A 20,371-nucleotide genomic window follows, 5' to 3' on the forward strand; every position below is an offset into this window, starting at 1 on the left:
TACCGAGGATCCATGATTGATTGTGGATCGAGAATATCCTCAAAGTCAGCGTATTTAGGCGCGTCTTCATCTTTGATACCCATTCTTTGATAGTAGGTTGGTAGCAAATAATTATCGATCAGTTTTCGTGCTTGTTTTGCATGCTTTTGAATGTTATAAGATGCAAACCTGAAACCTGCCATCTTAAAGTCGTTTTTTTTTTGTTTCTTAATATCTAAAATAAAGTTGATAAAGAATTTAAAGGTTTTCACGATTGAATATTCCGATGTACTATTGCTTAGAAAGAATCTTTTTTGACGCCTGAAAATTGGTCTTCAGGGACTGATATCTTGGAAAAAGCAAAATTTCTTTCACAAAAGCTTAGTTTTTTGAATAGCCCAAGTTATTTTGTGACCTCCAAGCAACCAGAAAGAAACTGTAGCCTCCATTAGCTTAAGTTCTTAGACCCTACTCCATCAGGGTTTGGGGTATCACAAAAGAGACTCATACCCAACTAGCAAACATTCCAAACTAGAAATTTTAATGATTCAATGATTGTACAACGTCTGGTTACAACTGCCAACTGAGAGAACAGAGAAAATAATTAATTTGATTTAGTACAAGGTAATGTTTGCTAAAAAAATAATATATCTAAGATTAAATTATTTAATTCATGATATTCATGACGTAATCATTCATACGGAAGCACCCGAGATAACCCGGAGCTAGTGGCAAAATAACAAAAGACTAGTGGCAAATTTTGCCACTAGTTCCGAGTTATTTTGTGTGCTTCCGTATAAAAGATTACATCATGAATATCATGAATTGTTTAATTCATTCAATGAATAATTTAAGGATTGAGAATTCTATCGTACAATGAAAAGAAATTTATCAATATGTGTATAATATCCTAATTGACAGTTAATTTACTTTTGGAGGCCTAAACCATACTGGTACCATGACCTTATCATGAGTAACAATCTCTTTCACTGTGAGAAAACCATTTTCACGCCAAGCATTGAAAGCTGGATTCACTTTCCCAGCATTGATTCGGTCCATAGGCACCATACCTTCACCTAATATCCCATACTGCTCACCAAAGTCCCCTAAAACTGTTCTTTGCAACCACTGTGCTATCCTTAGACCGCGATATTCAGGCAATGTAACTCCATCTTCAAGGTAAAGTATGGTCTGTAAATTATACTTATCATAAGTTAGATCAATAACATCATGATATAGATCGTATTGTTGCTGACAATATTTTCGAATGTGTTTACTGTAATTTGTATTTTGTGTAATGGATTTGTTAGGCTCTACAAAATATTTCAACCATTCTTCTTTGCTTATAAAATAATTTAATGAGCATGCAACCACTTTATCTGATTTGTCCAAAGCTACATACGAAGCCTTTTCAAATATTTCTCTCTTCAAATGTCCAGGATCCAAGATGGCTTCAACTTCAATTAAATCTTTCTTTTGTTGTTCACGAGTGATACCTAACCTTTTCATGTACGTTGGTAACAAATGCTTTGCCAGAAGTTCAATAACTTGTTCAGAATGTTTTTCGATTATATACTTTGATTTTCGTAAGCCTTGAACCATATTGTATGATGCAGCTACGCTGCGATTATTGTTTATCTTATTATGTAATGTGGACGATATGAACATTCAAAGGAAGCTGTTTTGACGCCAAATACTGTATTTCAGCTTTTCTTGACACTCGTACCAACCAGACTCCTCTAGAACCGGATTCAGCCCTAAAAATTTAAAATCCTAACATTGAATAACAATTTTGATAATAAAGTTGAACCAAGTTATTCCTTACTAACCATTGAAGGTAATCTCAAAACTGGCACATTGCATCATTTCAACGTTAATACAACGTTAATTGGACGTTATGGACATTAAAAAGACATTGTTTTGGCGTTCACAAAGCTGAACTGCCAACCATTAAGTTTAAAAAAATCTGTAATATTCAAACACTATCCACTCTCTCTAGAAGGCTATGTATTATAAAAATAATCAAACCAAACAACCACAGTTTTAAGTCAAAGAGCATCTAGCTGACTTTATGTTCTTTTACCATACTTTCGTGTGGTTGTCAAATAAACAGAGAGACATTAATAGAAAGTGACAATAGTTGGATCAAATATCATAATAAAGTATCAAATGTACAAGTGGTGTGCTACTAAAAAACTTGTTTTTGTGCAACAAAACTATATTAACTTGTACTTCTACCTTATGGAATTTAGAGAGTCAGTAGCAGGAGGCAAGGATAGACACAGTTGGTAGTTTGATTTTTTGGCAGGTAATAATATTGGCTAACTCTAAAAGTTCTGAGGAAATTTTGTGTCTATCTGGCCCAAAATGTCTGAGAAAACGCACCTAGTAAGAGATTTTAAGAAGAACAACAGGGCTTGAATTGGGAGGATTGGAGATAGCGATGGTCGACCGTGAGCTGTGTCAGGAGGGTTATTGTATGTTCTCGAGCTATGTCATCACAGACCTAGAGGTTTGTTGTACTATTTCTAAACCTATTATTTATGAGTTAGTTAATCCAAATAGAAACTTATACGCATGCGTAATTTATCGTCCTTTAAACCGCTAGTTGTTATAGCGTAAAGTACAAAAAGTAATGGATATGTAAGGGTTGCAGACGGCGTTTGGGACGGCGAAATCGCGAAATATGTCGTTCTTTGATAGTTAGGGTTAGGGTTTGTCGTTCTTTTTGTCGCTTTTTAATAGTTATTTGTCGTTCTTTTTAGACGGTCTGGAAACGTTAGATGAACACTCTCTTATTAGCGTTACGGTCAATTTTTTAGGAGGCTTAAAGAGTTTGGGATTCATGGGATTTATTTCACTGTATTTTTAGGCGGTATCCGAAACGCTGAAACAAAGAAAACGGAAACCCGTTATTTTAGCATAGTACTTAATCAACGTTAATTCACCTCACTGGCTACGCTTGTGTTTTCTATACCGTCCTCTTGCATATCGTCGTTAAGGTGTGTCTATTAATATGCTTCGAGGGTGACATTTCTTGTCCAGACAAACCCTGAAACTATATTAAATAAGCTTTGGATTTCAATCTTGTCTCATACTCATTAAAACCCATCTGGTGGTGAGGTACGGACAATGAGTCTTTCACCTTCCAAATTCTCCTAAGCAGGGGTTTAGCTTTGTTTTTGGTAGGCTGGCGAATGAAAAATTAACTCGGCGGATTCTTAGCAAGTGCAGTGTATTGATTAGAGGCGGCAAACCGAACTTTTCGAACGGTGAATTGTAATATTTTTCGTGCCTTGGACCTGCGAAACTCGTAGTCTGAATCGCAGACCTCTACCAAAACCCCCAGGTAGTATAACTCGCCGTTCGCCGGGTGTAAACAAGATCCCTGCCTAAGGGTTAAAGAAAAAAAGAAAAATCAAATGCAGGTGGCTCAACATCTTCACTAGTTTTGACCTTGAAAGGGTGGTTTTCCGTCTAAATTTCAAAATTCTCAAAATGTTTTTTCCAGTGGTTTGATGCGCACATACTTACACCCCTGTCTCTGTGCCCCAGTGGGTGTTGATTACCCAGTGGGGTGAGAATCAAAAAACCTGAAATTCACTGGGGTGAAAAATATTCTTTCAAATATTGAGTGGGGTGGCGAAAATTTCCTTGACATTCACTGGGGTGAGAAAGAATTTTTTGCATGAGCTAAATTTTGGTTAGCCTGTGTGTTAGACTGTAGACCGCTTAATTTTATCGTGTTTTAACGATATAAGGTGCTGGCTAACTTTTGGTTTAGTGCTAGTAAATGACATAGAAGTCGGGTTAAATACAGTTAATATATTGAAGTGGGACCCGGGGGGGGGGCAGCTGGGCAAAAGGACCGACGGGTATGTGCGGGTCCAAAGGGTACCTTTTCCAATATGTTTAAAATGCACTGTAAGGGTCGGAAAAACTAGAGATGCACTGTAAGGGTAGAAATTTCAGAAAATTCTTGAAAAATCTAGATATTTTGACCAAAAATGCTAGAATTTTGACCATTTTTTGCACGAAAGGGTTCGAAAATTAGGGGAAAATGCACTCTAAGGGTATGATTTTCACTGATTTTTGCTGCACTGTAAGGGTGCAATTTTAAAAGCCAATTTTTGGCCCGCACATACCGTCAGTCCGCAAACCCAGTCACAGAGGCAGGGGTGTATACTTGACCTTTAAACTCATACCATTAGACTCCCCGTAAAAAATTATGTTGACCTATATAATACCGTACTTTTTAAAAGCATTGTACACAGCATTGTAGCAACTTTTCTTGCTTCCTTAAAATAGCCAAGGCTCTGAACACAGTTTATAATGCTGATGCAATATATTCGTGGACTTTGACCTGTTTATAATTGCGTCAATCAAGCAAATGGATTTATATGCACATTCATATGCTAATATGAAATACCATTTCTCCCCATTTCTCTGTTTCCCGCTGAATTTTTATCTTTTGATTTAAAAAGGAATTACATATAGGGTATAATGCTAGCTGAATGATAATTCTGACTTGATTGAACATAATGGTGGAGAAACTTGGTGAAAAGACTGCTTTATGGCAGCGATTATATGTTGCTGTAGGTATAAACAAATTGTTATTTTCTTAAGAATGCAACGTTTCTTAGATATAAAACAAACAAAGACAATTTTTATGCGTGCGGAGATAAAAAAAATTATTGACATATGTAAGGAAAACAATCTTGATGTGTCTTGACATCCTTGAGTTAAATGGTACGAGTGGTGGTATAAAAATTTTTTGAGAAAGGTCGCTGATAATTTTAGTTTATATTTCGTAGAAATAAAGAAAAGAGAAAGATGGTACCGAAAAGCCAAAAACAAAACAAACTTGAAATCGTGGAATACAACATTGAAAAGCATTCTGGGGAAGTACAAAAAATTTTAGATGAACACTTAATACCAATTTACTTAAAACGTATGGAAATCACACAAGATGAAAGATTGAAATATGCACATATTGAAAATGTCTTACATCCTAACCTAGCAAAGAATCCCAAATTCGAAAATTTTTCTATGGTAACTTTAGACGAGGCTGGTAAAGTTGTTGGTCTCGGATTAAGCTACATGGTAACTAAGCAAGACTTTCAGGAGACTTTTATTGACCTTAATCTTCGGGTCGTGAATGACTCAAGCTACAAAGAAAGTATCCGAAAATATTGCCAACACAGATATGCAGTTTGTTATCCACTTGCAAGATTTTTTGACGAATACAATATTGATCAGATGGTTTATACAGAAGATGCCGTTGTCTTACCCCAATATAGAGGTCGAGGAATAAATAATAATATGTATGAATTAATGATGGCGGAGTTTGGTCACAAGCATGCTTTCTTTGCCGAAGAGATGATGCCTGTACAAAATATTGTGACGTCAGGAGGACTCAAACATGAGTTAGATGTCATAGGAACCTGGGACTCAGATGGATGGTTATGTATTGACCGACAATTATCTTATGATGGTTATCTTTGCCCGTTATTTTTTAAACCACTTACACATGTACATAAATCTAAATTGTAATTTGTAGCTCTACCCTAAACACCTCTGTGTCACAGACCCGCTAGGACCCGTAGCCCCACTGGAAAATTTGCCAAAAAATTCGTCCCCAGTAGGAAAATACCCTGAAATTTCAGCCCCACTGGGAATTTGACTTTGATTTCATCCCCATTCGAGATCCAATGTTTAAAAATTGCACTTCAAAACCATCCTCACTGGATTTTTTAACCTTGGAACAAAAATTAAATAGAATTTCTATCCCCATTGAGATTGCAATATGAATTTTTATCCCCACTGAGGAAAAAGTTCCACTGGGGCTGTGTGACAGGGGTGTCTCTAAATATGTGTCTTTTTCTTCACAGAATTTTTCTATATTCTTTTACTTGTCAGAAACACATGATTCAGATTTGCAAATCTTGACCAACATTCAGTAAACTCTTCGTTGGAAAAAAGAATCGTGAATTTAAGGCTATAGGAGTTGTAATTTGAAAATTTTGATTCATCATTACTCTGTACCAATTTTTTTAATTTTGTTGATAAGAATTTTTTTACATTTTAGATTTGTCAAGAATACAATGATTTGCATTGTATTTGCATACAATGATTTGCATATCATGACCAATAATTCCGATAATTTCAATAATTTGTATTGACAGGGTATTCTACACATCAAGGTAGACTTAAACTTTGTATCAGACTTAAAATTTACCTAAGCCATAGACGTTTATCAGATGTTTACTATCTCGCTACGTTTTGCTTTTAGTACAAAAATAACGACATACAGGTCCTTTCTTAGTCTGGAGATCCATACTCTATATTCAAACTTAAAACACATAAGCAAAAATCCCATCAAAAGCTACTCATTGAGAGTATGGTATTTTTGATCCAGTTTGAATTTGTTTACATTTGGTTTGAATTTCATGCCAAAAAAGCCGTTGATAAGGTTAGCCAATCAGGTTCGCGCACTTCCAATCAAAACAGTAATATCACGTGATTTCAACAATTGTTTAACAGCCAATAGAATTCTGCGACCAGATTGTTGGGCATCAACAAAAATACCCGGCTACTCTGTTATTTCTATCGATATTTCTACATTATTATTCGTTTTAACTAAATGCTATACTTTGAAACCACACGAACAGAGTAGACGGGTCTCCCAGCTAGTCCTTTCTTGGTGTCTTAGTACTTTAAAAATTCAAGAAGTAGTTTGCACTGTGCAAGGCTGAAGAATCATATAGCTTGGTCTAACTATATTGTTCACGGATCCCTCAAATCCATACAGTAATTTTGTAAAAGGCGGAAAAATAACGAAATAAATTTGTTAAATCTTCAAACTTGTTTCTTTACTGACATTGTAATTATCAAGCTGAATACAACATTTTTGTACAAATATTAGTAATTTTAATTAAAATAGAAATAAATTAAAGACTATCATTAAACAGACAGAACATGTCTTTTACTTTTCACAATACAACCTTGTGTCACAGACCCGCTGGGACCCCAGCCCCACTGGAAAATTTAGCAAAAATTTCGTCCCCGGTGAGAAGATACCCTAAAATTTCAGCCCCACTGGGAAATTGACTTTTATATCATCCCCATTCGAAATTCAGTGTTTAAAAATTGCACTTCAAAACCATCCCCACTGAATTTTTTAACCTTGGAACAATAGAATTTCTATCACCATTGGGATTTCAATAGGCATTTTTATCCCTGATGAGAAAAAGGTCCACCGGGGCTGTGAGACAGGGGTACCGGGTTGGTGCGAGTCTCCGGGTATGTCTTTCTTAGGAATCGGCAGTTCTTATTTTTTGGCACTTATAGTCTGTTCTTATATCCTGTTCTTTTCGCCAGGGTAAAATTGAGATACGCTAGCCTTATTTTACTACTTTAACCCTTAATTTCCTAAAAATTCAGCTAGCCCAGACTCATTTTTGTTCTTAAATTGTTCTTATTTTCTGAGCCTCATTGTTCTTATAAAACTATTCTCATAAAAAAGTACATAAAGCTTTGTTCACATGTACGTAAAATTTGAAGTTTGCTTACGTAACTCTACCGTAACTTCAAAGTAAGATTTAACGTGCATGTCAAAAAAGCATAATGTGTATCATTAATCCCGAAATTATTTTAATATTATAAATTATGTATGTGATATATAGAACTATAACTTTGATTTAATATGAAAAGGCATGGGTGGTCTAAAATATAATGGGCAAACATAGCCATCATAAGATAATTGTCTATCAACAGTTAACGTGTTGTCTGTGTCCCACGTTCCTATAGCTTCTAACTCATGTTTGAGTCCACCTGACACCATACTTTGTACAGGGATCATGCCTTCGCCAAATATAGCATATTGATGTCCAAATTTCTCGTAAATGATATCATTCATGCGTTTATTGACACCTTTTCCTCTGTATTTAGGTACAACAACGCTATCCTCAATACTAAGCATCTTGTCTAGGTTATATTCGTCAAAATATTTGGTCAATTGCTGGCATATTGCGTATCTATGTTGGCAATATTTTCGGATACTTTCTTTGTAGCTTAAGTTGTTTACAATCTTAAGATTAATGTCGATAAATTCCTCCAGGTATTGTTGCTTGGTTACCAAGTAGCTTAATCCGAGACCAACGACTTTACCAGATTCATCTAAAACCACCACAGAAAATTTTTCGAATTTGGAATCCTTTGCTAAATTAGGATGTAAAATATCTTCAACCTCTGCATATTTCAATCTTTCATCTTGTGTGATTCCCATACGTTTGTAATAAGTTGGTACTAAGTATTCGTCCAAAAGTTTTTGTACTTCCCGAGAATGCTTTTCAATATTGTATTCCACGATTTCCAAGCCTTCTATCTTGTTTTTGAATATCATCGTGATCGAATATTTTCCTTTCCACTAAAAAAATGAATCCCTAATCTCTTCATTAATTTTAACAACTTTATACCATCGTTCAAGAACGTCAAGACGTGTTCCCTTCCTCTTACGTCAAAAAATGTTAACCTCAGAAATTAAAGTTATTGTTTTGTATTTTGTATAAGAAACTTTGTATTTTTATAAAGGAATTACCCTCATATACACTTCTCTTTCGTGCTTTTCAGCACGTTTATCCAATTTCCCATGCCTCTTGGAAGGCAAATTGAGAAATACAAATCAAGGGAGGTTGTTTACAAATTAGGGTGCTTAGGATGCTGCAATTCAAAGATATCTTCGAAATGAAGCTGTTAGCTTCGCTTGTTTATTTTGATATTTTAAGAATAAGAATAGTATCCCAACCCAAGATTTTCCAGAACTAATAACTTTTCAGAATTATTAAGGAGACGAGTTTCTTTTTAATATTCTACCTTGTATAAGCACAAAACAAACACAAAATAACCACAATCAAAACACACACTTCTTGAGAGAGCTCAGCATGAAAAAGTGGTATTTTCCATAAATGCTTGTAAATCAATTCGATTTACGCAATCAAATATATTATGTCAGTTTGTTTGTTATGGTCAAAGTCCAATAAGTCGTCACAACATGATTTACGTGACTTAATGAGTGGTGTAGCTTAGAAAAGTTTTGCTGTGTTTTCTAGTTTGTTTGGTTAATGCACAAATCCTATTTTATGTTTATTTCCAACTCTTTCTACTAATTTTAACAAAGTTTTCTAAAATTGCCACTTTGATTTTGACGCCATTTCTTATAAGTAGATTGAAAAATTTCAGCCGCACCACTTTTTTTCCCTTCCGTCCTTTGACTTCTGTCCGAGCTCTGTAATTTGATTCATTTTTGACGTTTTTGCAATGTCATCAAATTTGTTGTCGTTGTTTATCATAAAAATGCAAGCAAAGCTTTCTGATAATATAACGATAAGGCTATGGTATTGCATTTTTTATATATTGTTAAATGAACACTAACCATCAAGATGGAATCGCTAAAGATACAAGGATTGGAAATCGTGGTATACAACATTGAAAAGCATTCTGGGGAAGTTCAAAAACTTTTGGATGAATACTTAGTACCAACTTATTACAAACGTATGGGAATCACACAAGATGAAAGATTAAAATATGCACATATTGAAGATATTTTACATCCTAATTTAGCGAAGGATCCTAAATTCAATAAATTTTCATTGGTAGCTGTTGAAAAGGATTCTGGAGAGGTTGTTGCTTTGGGGTTGAGTTATCTAATAACAAAGCAAGAATTTCAAGAAGATTTTGTGGATCTTAACAAGAGAATTTCAAATGACCAGAACTATAGTCCAGAAATACGAAAATATTGTCAACACAGATACGCTGTTTGCCACCCTATTCTCGAATATTACGATAAGTTTGGAATTGATGAACTTATTTACTTAGAAGATGTCGTAACCACTCGTAAATACCGTGGTTTGGGTGTTCATGTTGCAATAATGGGCGTGGCATTTGAGAAGTTTGGACACGAATACGGATTTCTCTCTGAAGGAATGGTTCCGGTTGAAAAATTCATAACAGAAAAGAAGTTTCAAAATCATGAATGGAGCCCTATAGGGACCTGGGTTTCAGACAGGTGGTATTTGGTTAATAAACAATTTTCTTATGATGGGTATATTTGTCCTGTCTTTATTTCTGGACCCGTACCCAAATCAAAACTTTAAATAACAAAGCTTCCAGATTTTGGTAGGATGTTGATTTTTTTAACAATTTGTAATATTTTTTTTTAAAGAAAATTATTTTTAATTTAATGATTGCGCAACCTTCAACCAAGTGGACTGCTCATCAATCGTTGAAATGATTGTTGGATGCTGGATATTGAAGTAGATCTACACGCTTTTTGTATAAGAACAAAATAAAGACATAAGGCTCGTCGCGGTGGTCATATTTTAAGGTTTTACTCTTTACTCTTTAACTCTGAGGCGCCCATTGTCTTAGGAAATGTCGAAAATATCCAGGAATTCTATAGAATTTCGGCTAATATCCAGGGAAAGGGTGTGACTCGTGGGAATTATTTTTATTTCAGAATGACCCATTTTTTTAAAAACAGCAATTGAAAAGTTTTATTTTTTATTGTTTAGAAATCATTTTTTATGACATTGTACGAAAAATCGTGTCAAAGCATCACGTCACTATCGCCACTTACTCATGTCATGAATTGCATAACATCTTCAGATGTCTCTTGTAAAATAACTTCTGAAACCACACTTCTTCTAGAAATTACGTTTTGCTGTTTTTTATTGCTCTTATTTTTGTCAAGACAGAATGATACGAACTTTGTTATTTGATACACAACAAAACTATTGCATCAAATCGTCGAGTTCGCTTCTTCTTGTCTCTAAGTTGTTTTTTCCTCAGTTTTTGGAAGGATGGTGGCTTGTTTGTTGTGTTTACTACTGGTAATTTTTGATAAAATCTTCTGTAAAATGAATGTTAAACAAAGCACATCCAGCTCGGGGGGATATTAGGGTTGCGAGCTGACGAGGGGGGGGGGGTGCCGCCCGACTTTCGACCCTTTTGAGGACGGTAAAGTGACTGAAGCGATTTGGAATAAGAGTCGAGAACGGTGAAAGTGCCGATTTAACGTCGTCCTCAGTCAATCAGCATCTATAGTCAAATCAGAAGCTAATCACCCCCGTGGGAGAAAAAAACACAGATACACAAACTCGGTATTGTTTGGACTCGGTGGTTGTTCTTATATTTTTTCACCTTCAACCTCGCATTTTTCTGATACCCTACTGAAAAATTCGGCCAAGATTTCGTCCGCTGGTGGGAAAAATTCCTTGAAATATCAACCCCATTAGGAAATTTACTTTGATTTCCTCACAATATTTGAAATTCAATAAAGCTTTTTCCATCTTCTTAATTAGATAATTATAGGTATTTTCATCCTAACTGTTGGAAAAATTTTTCACCGAAGCACTGAGACGGGTGTTTTAATAATCTGAGGCTCAGATTGTTTATAATACTTTTATTTCGTTTATAGGTTTTGGCTAGAATCGAACTACTGTACAAGAAAGCTAGCATTCTTTTCTAGATAGAATCATAAGTTTGAAAAAAGTTTACCCTAAACAAAAATGGCAAGTTTGAGAATCTCAAATTATTGCACCAAGAAACATTCGGCTCAAGTTCAAACATTACTGGATAGATATTTAACACCAATGTATTGCCAGAGATTAAAGATACCTCTTAAAGACAAATTGAAATATACAGATATTGAAGATTGCTTAGAATCTGATTCTGCATCGAATCCAAAATTTGAGGGACAATCACATGTAGCTATTGAAAAAAGCTCTGGTAAACTTGTTGCTTGTCAGCTCAACTATTATGTCTCCAAAGAAACATTTAAGAATGTGTTCATTGACTCCAATCAAAGTATTGCTGGTGATTTATCCAATAATGAGAACATTCGAAAATATTGCCAACATCGATATGCTGTTTGCCACGATTTAATAGATTTATACGAGAAATATAATCTAGAGAAAATACTTTACATGGAAACCACAGTTATTTTACCAGAATACAGACGTTTAAGAGTTCCAGATTTACTTCAAGACCCTGTATATGGGAATTATCCAAATGATGGGATTTTAGCTGAAGGAATGTTGACTGTGGGTTCTTATTTAGCTGGCGGTTTGGAACAAAATAAACTGATCCAATCTGTAAGGAGAGGTGAAATGATTTATTGTAAACGTGTTCTGTCACATGATGGATTTGTGGTACCAGTTGTTTTTAGACCTCCCTTATGTTGAATTCTGACGAAACTGTCAAAACAATATTGGTTGAGGGCTAAGCTTTTTATTCTTTGTGATTTTTATACATAATTATTCTTTAACTGAACTTAACATGCTTAGTTTATCCACTTCTTGGTTTAAGACTTTAAAGCTTAAAATTAATCATTTCTGAAATCTGAGGATGGGGCTGTTCTTCATTTATTCTTAGAGTTTAACAAATACAATTCTCATGTTCTTATAACTTTGTTCTCATAAAAAGCATTGTTTTGGCTTTATATTGAACAAAATGAGAGATTTCATCAAATTTGGAGAGTATAAAAGTGAATCTTAAAAATGTCTTACTTAATTATGTAATGACAAAAAAAGTTTTACAAAACTAAATTAACTGAAAGTGTTTGGACTTAACTTTGTACAAGAAAAGTTTTTTTTAATAAAAAATAACCTAAATAGTTTTAGAAAATTTACAATAAAATTTCAAAGAAATAATAATTATGTGTAAAATAAAATCATTAAAATAATTGTAGCATTTTTCATACCTTAAATGGCATGATAAAATACTTCATTCGCTGTTGTAAATATCCAAAAATGTGTCTTGATTCAATATTTTGAAAATTGTTCATTTAAAGGAGTTTTAAGGTTTTGTTTTTACATAAGTGTTTCCGTTTCATATCTGACACATATTTCATATCAGGACAGTGTCTTGCTATTGTTATATTATGCTGATATAAGGAAAAAATGTTTTTCTTTTCCTCTCTCTGACCAATCTTGCTCCACATCTATGTCAATGTCCAATGTCCAATGTGAAAAAGCTTGTGAATTAAAATTGATGAGTAAGCAAAATATATCACTCTTAATTAAAAACAAAACCTTTAAATGAACCCATGTGTTCTTATTTGGTTAATGAAGGCTGGTGGATTGGCCTCAAAAGCGATTGCTCTGATTTTTATTTAATTCGACTGTAAAAATACCCCAAAATCTCAGGAAACTTAGATCTCACTCCCTTGTGGAGTAAAGCTCTAGTGTCCCTTGGCTTTACAAGATCTTTCTCCCTCTAAATTCTTCTATTTTATTTTAATTTTTACAATACTATAATATATTGCTGTATAAATATCACAATTTATCTTCACCAGGAAACGTTATTTCCTCTACGGCAGTAAAATCTTTAATGAAAAGTTTTCGTGAAATGAATGCGTCACTTTACCATTTTACATCGGTAATGGGTATGTGCTATCACTTCTCATAATTTCTTTGGGATGTGTTTCTTGAGGACCGTTAAACATGAGTACGAATGACAATATGAACGACAATGCAAGACAACATGCACCAATCCATGCGAAGATGATGGACCAACCGTGGTTATGGATATCGAATTTATCGTCGAATTGTACCTCAGCATAAATGACAGGTCCAAGACCAGATACAGCTATATGAAGAGAAAAAAGTTCATTTATTGGTAATTATGAGTAATAATTATAATGTTTGTAAATTATTCCCCAGTTTTAATGTTATAGCTAAAAGTCATGTATCAGACTGTTCACATCTTAGAGATCCCCATTTATTTTCAAACTATTAGATCCCTCGACACAGACGCTTATTATATTCAAACCAGCGTTATTTCGGAATATATGATTGAAAGAGTAATCTCTTCAAGCGTTTTAAAACTATAATCTTTTTCAGCGATTTTAGGACATTTCCGGGACCTCCTCCAACATGATACACATTATTTTAGAAAATGACTTTTAGAAAAACTGAACCACTGAACCACTGATTTTAAAATCGATCCATGGTGCGGGTAATTGCCTGAGCCTCATAATAATGAAATGCATGTTACTAACCTGCACTAAAAGAGAATAATGTCAACATAAGAGCACCACATTTCCATTTTTCTTCATCTTCCCGACAATATGATGTTAATACCATGAGGTTTACCACTGCAGCAAAGGTTGTGATGATCGAAACGATGAGCACAATAAGAATAGCATCTTTGTCTGAAGAAATTATGGAAATTACATTTTGTTATTTAGTCATTATATGAAGACAATGATTTACCACACCCTTGACTTTGAAAGTGCTTTCTACCACATTCTTCATATTGAAAATGATTTACCACTCTCTTCATATTGAAAATGTTTTACCACACACTTCACATTGAAAATGTTTTACTACACTCTTCATCACCACACTCTTCACTTTGAAAATATTTCATCACAATCTTCATCTTAAAAATGTTTTATCACACTTTTCGCATTGAAAATGTTTTACCACACTCTTCACCTTAAAAATGATTTACCACACTCTTCATATTTAAAATGTATTCTACTTTCTTCACACTAAAAAAGTTTTACAACACTCTTCATATTGAAAATGTTTTACCACACCCTTCACACTGAAAATGTTTTACAACACTCTTCACATTGAAAGTGTTTTACCACAGTCTTCACAATGCAAAATATTCTACCACATTCTTAACATCGAGAAGGTTACAATATTTAGGAAGATTCGTTTTGAGGTTTGTTGTTTGTGTTAAAGTCTTTTTTTAGATAATAACAAACTGTAATTAAGACGATAATTATTGCTAGTAATGAAGGGTCATTAAAGATTAATTAACAATAGAATATTTTTGAAAATTTAGGGAAAAGTTTCGGAAGTAGAATTTTGAAGAATTGACCCTAAGGGATTTTTAAAACCAGTTAGCAATATTCATTGATGAAAAATTACTTTAAACTTGTCTTGTTATCTCTAATCAGATAGAGGAGATCAGCATGAAATTAGTTTTTGATTTGATACCTACTTGACCGCATTTATTCGTTATGCAATATACTAATTACGCGATGTAAGAAAAAAAATTTGTTTCAATTATTGTGTTAGCGTAAATTAATTTTAAGTGGCTATTTTGTTTTCGTTTTTGAATTATCTTTTATGGTTTGTTTCGTAATCGAAATGGCAGCAAAATTAATTTCGTTAACTTTCTCTTATTTTTCCTTTATTAATCAAATTTCCTTGTGCGTCTTCTTTCGAAATGCCAAAAACGTCGACTCTAAATTTTCTTTAAAATTTGATACCGCCTAATAAAATAACAACGATTCCCGGGAAATGTTGACCTCATTTAAAAGTAACCAGTGGCTATCAGTCACACTCTTTGCTAGTCAATTTTACCTGACAGCACCCCTTTATTAAATATCGATTAAAAATTGCAAAATGTGCTTAGCAAATGATTATTACTCATACAATGAAACATCTTTTCTACAAAGAAAATACTTGTTTTGTTTTCATCTCCAGGATATTAATCAAAATCTTCTGTCATTGTTTCAGGATACACTGTCTAATAACACCTACTGTTTCATTAAGATGTGTCATTGGTTGGATATCATCCAATTTGGTAGAACTTATACCATACGATAGATTCCCTGGGTTTTATGCAAAACGATTGTTTTGGTGTTATGTGTTATTGACAGTTTTTCTTAGTGCGTTTAATCCGATGATATAATCCGAGGATAAAACGTTTCTTCAACATCATTTTCGTAGAATTACGTAAATTATAAAACTTATACATCTTTAAGAAGCCTACCTACCTATACATTTAAACGTTTTTTGATAAAAACAAACTATAAGACTTCGTTAGTATGCTTTTATTTTAAACACAAAATCAAGTATTTCGTAATATTTTGGCATTTAAGTGTTCCCGTTTCATATCATACAAATATTTCATATCAGGACAGTATCTCCCTGTTATATTATGCTGATATAAGCAAAAAATGTTTTTCTTTTCCTCTCTGACCTATCTTGCTCCACATCCGTTTCAATCCAATACGAAAAAGCTTTTGAATTAAAATTGATGAGTAAGCAAACGATATCACTCTTATTTAAAAACAAAACCTTTAAGCATCTCATCCTTTTCCTTCTAATAAATCTTCAGAAATATGAAAAACAAGAAAGATACCGACCTCGTTGGTTTTCTTTGAATCCCAATATATCTTTTCTCCGTTCGCACTCAGTTTGTCCGTCACACAACGTCAACAAACTTTCTTTATAACTTCTAATGACGCCGCCTTCCCACCAACTGTCACCACCAGCTCCGGCGATTATACCAGCAAATCCAATAAACAATAAAATCAAGTTGAAAAAGACCAATAATTTTGTACCCAAATTCATAATGATAATTGTTCTTTTTCTATTGTTGTTACTGGTTTGGTTTTTATTAATTCTGCAAATATGAAAGATCGCATTATTGTAACATAATTGTTGTCGCATAAAGATCTTCTCTTTGTTTCTCTAACGTAGATTAAAGCTGTGAAACGGTAAATTTAACAGGAGTCGCGTTCAGCTCGATGGAAATAAAGGTCTATATTAAAAGTACAGTATAAATTGCCTCTAAAATGCTGGTTACTTCACTGGTTCATATGTTTTTACAAAAATAATTTTGAGAAAGCTACATGGTGAAAATATATCATGATAATGATCACGTGATTACTATATACTCACCGTTCATTCTCACAATATTTTAGTATAAAATACACAATTTAATTTTCCAAACTTTACATCAAAGACCCATCAAAGAAGAATCTAATGAAAAAAGCCAAGAAAGTATCAATTTCTAACGTTACTACCACTCCTCTAAAAAGACAAATTGAAACATATGAAAACGAACGAAAAAATATATTTTCATGTATCGAACCAAACAAAAGAAGCAATTTCCTGCTGCTATTATAAGTGACTTCCTTTCGTCCTTATAATGTCGTCATTTAAGTGAAAACTTTAATTGTATTTTTCTTTGATTTGATTGACTAATATTTTTCTAATGGCAACCGCATCGAACCTTTTATGACAAAATAAATAATTATACTAATTTTGCATCATTGAATGGTATTGTTAATGACAATAAATCTCAAATACCGTTATAGACTTTCAGGTGGCAATATTTTACGTCCCTTTAGAATTATTTGCTGAACTAAGCAATATATAATAATGAAATTAAACATATCAGAACAGCGAAATTATAAGGGCCAAAAAGTTTTAGCTTTATGTCGGGGCAAATTTAAAGGTTTATTTTTACAGAAGTGTTCCCGTTCCATATCAGACACATGTTTCATATTAGGACAGTGTCTGCCTATTGTTATTATGCTAATATAAGTAAAAAAAGTTTTTCTTCTCCTCTTTCTAACCAGTCTTGCTCCACGCCCGTGTCAATTCAATGGGAAAAAAACTTGTAAATTAAAATTGATGAGTAAGCAAACGATATCACTTGCTCATTCTAATTCAAACATCTATTATTCGAATCTTTCTGTAATTCGTACTAGAATATTGGTCCCCTAAGCTAAAAAGTGGTTTAAATTAATCGAACCTTCATCTAATTCGAAGAAAATCTTTGGACACATGAAGATCGAGTCAACTGTATTATTTACCGTCGATATCTTTTGAAAAAGAAGGTGAAAAAAATGAACTTTCTATTTACTCTGACTCTGATATATTAGAATAAAGTGATCCACCGCACCAAAAAGAAATTTCAGCTTCATGTGGTTTTGAGTTTATACTAGCTATTAGTAATACTAGCTACAATCATGGTCAGAATATGTTGGTATTTCTGGGTATTTTAGCATTTTGCAGAATGACATTTTCAGGCTTGTTAATTTATGCGAGATAAATTTAATTTGTTCTACGGGCAGATCGTTAGCAAAATATGAGTCGGTCGGACGGTAAAATGAAAATAAGATTTTCATTAATCAAGGATTAGGCTTTAAGTAATATTTTCAAATAATATTGGTTGAAAATTCATCATTCATCTTTGATGGAGTTCATAGAATTTCGTGCATAGAATTCATGATTCTAGATTCTTTTCAACTTTTTTTACGTGCAAATTTTTAAAATGACTAGTATTAGAAATTTGTGGCATATGAAATTCAATATTAATATATTTTGTTTGCAGCAAATGCTGGGTCGGTCGCGCCCGTAGAACAACAAATTAAATTGGTCTCGCGTTATCTAATCAAATATTTCCATTTGGGAGGGGTACACTGGCTTCCAGGCTATATTATCAGCCTAGTGGGACCATTCTCAAGCTTTTGGATTCTCAGATCCTAAGTCTCATGTTGAAATTCAGGGTTAAAACTCTACTTTCTAACCCTAAGTCAAGGCTCTTAGAATTTTCTTTTTTGCACCCGCCGAGGAGTAGATAAGCTGAACGCAGGTGCGACGCTGGGGCAAATTCTTTTTCCGTGATCGGTTAGAAGAATCTTTCATAGTTGGAAGATTCTTTCAAGGTTAGGTAGGACTACTTTATCAGAGCTAGTAACAAGTTCATCTTAACTTAGCTTTTGAGTTTCAAATCCTAAAAATGTTCTTACAACGTTCTTATAAACGTCTAGAGTTGTTTGGTGACATGATAAATGCCAGATTCTATCTTTCTATTTAGACTTGGTCAAAGAAAAGAATGGAGCCCAACGGTATACATTAGAAGTAACAATTTACAATGAATAAATGTCCATGGCTTACAGACTGGCTCTCCAAATACAAAAATGACAGGAAACAAGGTAATAATGCCCCAATAGAGATCAAGTCTCGATATATGGTTCAGTAGTTTGGCATATATATTTTCGTGAAAATTGAACCCTGACAAAAGAATGCGGTGCAAAATACCTTAAAATCTCATTAGGATAGGGTGAAGCTATAACTTTGTATGAATCTCCAGGGCTCCGTTTACACTGCAGTCTGAGATGTGAACAATACAAATCAAGTCCAGACTCAGTCCCACTGGGTAACGTCACTACAATTTTAAGTATCCTTAATAGATTTATGAGCTGTAAGCAGTAGAATTTTATTCAATTGACGCAAAATTATCCTGGCCTCAATAAGCAATTTCTTCATTTTATTCCTCTGGTTAAAAAAAAATTTACAGAGTCATTAAAACAGGGTACTTAATAAGTAATAAGTAATTATTCTTTGGGGTCCACTTTAAGTGAAAAATTCAGGTACGTATTGATTTGATTACTACCAGAGGGCAGGTGTCGTATTTTGACCCAATAAAATAAACGATTCGCGTCATTTGAATTTTGTAATCGACGGTTCCAAAACATTTAAACTGCGTAATAAATACAAGTAATTACATGTCTTGAACAGAAGATCTGTAGTTTTAATCTGTCTTATCAATTGTCTTATCAACCTGTCGAAAGGGTCCCCTTCACTATAATTGGATAGACGTCAAAGAAAAGTGACCGACCGGAAGTTGTTTCTGCCGTCACCACCTACGCATCGCAGACCCTGCGACCCGGGGTTTATTTCAAAAATTTTATATCCCATTGTCTGAAAATCTCGTCCAGACCGAAGCCTCAAAATTAGTCTACGTTAACGCTCTCTAATCTAACGTCCTACTATTCGATACCCTCTATTTTTCGATAATATTGGAAGTTCCCTTTAAACAAGAAACTTTCATAAACGGCGCTCTACTATTCGATACCTTCCTTTATTCGATGAAAATCCAATCCCCCTTGAAAGTTCGATTAGAAAGCATGAAATGTACATGTTTTCGTTTAAAGGAACAAATTATATGAGAACATGATGCTTCGACGGCCAAAATATTAAGAACAAGCTAAGAACATTTTAAGGCTTCGTGGATCAAAACACCCAATGTCTTAGAAAAATGGACAAAAATGCTCACAAAACGGTGAAAATAAGACCATGTTAAGAACATTTTATGTTTAAAACTAATAATTAGCAACAACATCAAAAGGCTGAAAAAAACTGAAATTTTCTTATAAAAAAACTTGTATTTAGTGATTCGAATGAGCTGGAGATCGCATTATGTAAATTGAGACAGGGGTGTCCTGACGATAAATAGGGTGGATCTAATAGCAAAGATAGCTAGCTGCACACATCACTTACGTAATCATTTTTAATTCTTTTACGCTAGTTCGAACGTATGGCAAATTTATTGATTTTCCAAATTGTACAACGAATCACTGTTCTTATCTTCCAATCCCTATTCGTATGTTAGAGAAATAGGATTCAACAAAGGTTCCATCCCCCATAGTGCTTTAATGGGTCTGAACCCTTCTTAAATGGTCCCCCCTTCTTGGCACCCCCCCCCCTTCTTGGCACCCCCCCAGCCTTTAAAAATGCCTATCCCCTAAGGATTTTCGACGAAAATAGCTAACAAATATATGTGAAATATCTTT

At 33.9% G+C, this 20,371-nt stretch overlaps 1 protein-coding gene and 1 long non-coding RNA gene across 2 annotated transcripts; one reads left to right on the forward strand and one right to left on the reverse strand.

The window, feature by feature from the left end:
* Positions 1-12,524: 12,524 nt before the first annotated feature.
* Positions 12,525-16,422, reverse strand: LOC136806522 (uncharacterized). Its single transcript, XM_067063112.1, has 3 exons — positions 16,148-16,422; positions 14,039-14,191; positions 12,525-13,626 (listed from the first exon to the last, which is right to left on the reverse strand). Exons 1-3 carry the CDS (start codon positions 16,353-16,355, stop codon positions 13,409-13,411), a joined length of 579 nt encoding a protein of 192 aa, XP_066919213.1. The 5' UTR covers positions 16,356-16,422; the 3' UTR covers positions 12,525-13,408.
* Positions 13,569-18,693, forward strand: LOC136806523 (uncharacterized). Its single transcript, XR_010846574.1, has 2 exons — positions 13,569-13,656; positions 18,613-18,693. It is a non-coding gene; the product is annotated as an uncharacterized lncRNA (long non-coding RNA).
* The last annotated feature ends 1,678 nt before the right edge of the window (positions 18,694-20,371 follow it).

This window comes from Clytia hemisphaerica, unplaced genomic scaffold (genome assembly GCF_902728285.1).
Source record: "Clytia hemisphaerica strain Z4C2 unplaced genomic scaffold, Clytia hemisphaerica genome assembly, whole genome shotgun sequence".
Lineage (NCBI taxonomy): Eukaryota > Metazoa > Cnidaria > Hydrozoa > Leptothecata > Clytiidae > Clytia > Clytia hemisphaerica.